Source organism: Streptopelia decaocto, assembly GCF_964273445.1.
Source record: "Streptopelia decaocto genome assembly, chromosome: 1".
Lineage (NCBI taxonomy): Eukaryota > Metazoa > Chordata > Aves > Columbiformes > Columbidae > Streptopelia > Streptopelia decaocto.
The window spans coordinates 212,636,812-212,639,603 of record NC_138663.1 but is presented as its reverse complement, the minus strand read 5'-3'; the positions used below and the strand labels follow the sequence as shown (position 1 = coordinate 212,639,603).

At 49.3% G+C, this 2,792-nt stretch overlaps 1 protein-coding gene across 1 annotated transcript; it reads left to right on the top strand.

Moving 5' to 3' along the window:
• Window positions 1-1,770, top strand: LOC309435455 (ubiquilin-1-like; the record flags this gene model as incomplete). Its single annotated transcript, XM_082043677.1, has 1 exon — window positions 1-1,770. The coding sequence occupies one exon, from the start codon at window positions 1-3 to the stop codon at window positions 1,768-1,770; it is 1,770 nt and encodes a 589-aa protein (XP_081899803.1).
• Window positions 1,771-2,792: the final 1,022 nt, after the last annotated feature.

Sequence of the window (2,792 nt, the reverse complement as noted above, 5' to 3'; positions counted from 1 at the left end):
ATGCCCAGAAGCAAAGGAGCAGCAGAGACTGGTCAGCCTGTTGTCACCATGGATTCCTCAAATATCATCAAGATTACTGTGAAGACGCTCAAACAGAAGGAGAAGTTTGAGGTTGCTCAGAGCAGCACCATCCAGGAGTTTAAGAAAGAAGTTGCCAAACGTTTCAAAGCATCCCCTGATCTGCTGGTCCTGATATTTGCTGGGAAAGTCCTCAAGGATCAAGACACTTTGAGCCAGCATGGAATTCACAGTGGGGTCAACATCCATGTTGTCATCAGGTCCCAGCAGAAACCACAGGATGGCCTGGCAGATCAAGAAAGAGTGACCGCCCTGATGCGACCTCCCAGCCGCAGCAATTTCAACTTATTCTACTTGGGAAGCATGGATCATCTGCAAAACCCAAGCTTAATCCATCACAACTTGTCTGAGCTGTTGATCTCCAGCCAGGAAATAGTGGCACGGACCATGGAGGACCTCTTGTCCAGGATCCTTGCTTCAGGCCTGGATCAGAACACCATCAACAACAACACATTTCTGCTGGGCTTCCTCCTGGGGGTGACGGGCGTATTTCTCCTGGGCCTGGACTCCACAGACGTGTTGGACTTGGTGAGCAGCATTCAAGAAGAAGAGGTACCCCTGCACAGCTTGGAAAGGGAGATGCAGACTGCTTTGGTGCAGGATGTCCTCGACAATGCCGACGTTGTCAGGGACCTCCTCATGTCCAGCCCTCAGATGCAGCAGCTGGCTGAAGAAAATCCCGAGATTGGCCACATTCTCACCCACCCCCAGACTATCAGAGAAATGCTGGAGGCCTCCAGCAGCCCTGCTGTAATGCAGGAGATGATGAGGAACCATGATGTGGCCATGAACAACCTGGAAAGCATCCCTGGAGGGTTCAGCGCTCTGGAGCAGCTGTACAAGGAGGTTCAGGAGCCCATCTTGGACGCTGTGCAGATGGGAAACAGCCCCTTTGCTCCCAAGGACAGTGACCCACCCGTGACGGGAGCCAGGCTACCAGCCCACACCGAAAACCGGAGGCCATTACCCAACCCTTGGGCTCCGCAGTCCAATGGGGTCAGTGGTAATGCAGGGGATTGCGATGGCCAGTTCACCATCAACAGCACAGGTGATGGTTTTACCTCGCTGAACTTGGGTCCTGTGGCAGGACCGGTGGTGCCCAACTCGGGGCAGGTTCAGACCATGGTTGAGCAGCTGACAGGAGACCCAGAGCTCATGCACAACCTGGGGAGGGCGTTAACACACCCCGACAGCCCCGCACAAGTGCTGCTGAATGGCGCCGAGATACCGAGTGACGGAAATTCTCCACTTGAAGACCAGAAAGTGCAGCAGCTGCCACCGGAGCTGGAGGACGCTGAGATTTCGTCCCTGCTGAGGAACCCGCGGGCGCTGCAGGCGTTGCTGCAGATCCAGCTGGGATTACAGACCCTCTCGACAGAGGTACCAGATTTTATACTGAGTTTGCAGGACCCAAGTGTGCAGCTGGATCTGGAAAGCATGGACGACTCGTCACAAAGCAGGGAGTCTGAGGACAGTGGAGATTTGAAGTCAGATGGGGAGCAAGGAGAACATCAGATGGAGGTGGATGAGGAGGTGCCACAGGCCAGATTTGCAAGACAAATGGAGCAACTCAGTGCCATGGGCTTCCAGGACCAGAGCGCAAACTTGGAGGCACTGATTGATGCAGAAGGAGACGTCAGTGCGGCAGTGGAGATACTGGCAAAAGCACCATCATCGGACAAGATACCATAACTGGTTTGTCCAAATGAACCAGTTACATCACATCATCTGTCAATGGCTGCATTTCAGTCTCATCCCACACTAAAAACAGCAGGGTGCATGCTAACAAGTTGTGTGCTGTAGCGTTCTTCCATCCATGAGAGTTGATTTCCCCTGGTCCGCAAGGGTTTCTTGCATCCAAAGGCAATAGAATGAAGAGCTTTCTGTGTTGCCTGAGCGCCGTGCTGCCCCTCTGCAGATGCACTGTGGTCCATGTCTGTATGAGGGTAAAAACATACCAAGAAGAGACATTGAAAGTGAAAATATGCACTTTTGCAGGTTAGGCACTGATACTCAGAGATGCCGCAGACCAGATGATAAATGAGCTTGGCTCCCATTTGGACTCCAAAACAAACAGTGGCGTAGATTCTATTTTTTAAAATTTATTTTTATTTTTATTTCAATTTTTAATTTTAATTTTAATTGTTTAATTTTAATTTCTATTTCTATTTTTATTTTTATATTTTTATTTGTATTTTTTTAATTGTTTAATTTTAATTTTTAAATTTTATTTCTATTTCTATTTCTATTTCTATTTCTATTTCTATTTCTATTTCTATTTCTATTTCTATTTCTATTTCTATTTCTATTTCTATTTCTATTTCTATTTCTATTTCTATTTCTATTATTTTTATTTTTATTTTTATTTGAGCAACCTGAGCTGCTGAAGATGTCCCTGCTCATGGCAGGGGGGAACTGGGGGAGATTTGGAGGTCCCTTCAACACAAACTATTCTCTGATTCTCTGAATCCTGGCAGCTGGGTTTTTTCAGAGGTGCCTGGGCAGCTGGGGATGTGGGTGCAGCACTGGAGCCTGGCAGGCACAGCGTAGCCGGTGTCTTGGAAGCTCAGCACCCTCCAAATCAGGGACTGGTCCATCCCAGGGCACTGCCAGCTCCTGCACCCAGAGACCATCGTGCGTGCACCAGCTGCAGGTCCCGGGGAGATGCTCCAGCATCCTTCATACAGACACCTGAGCCTCGTGCCCACCCGGTC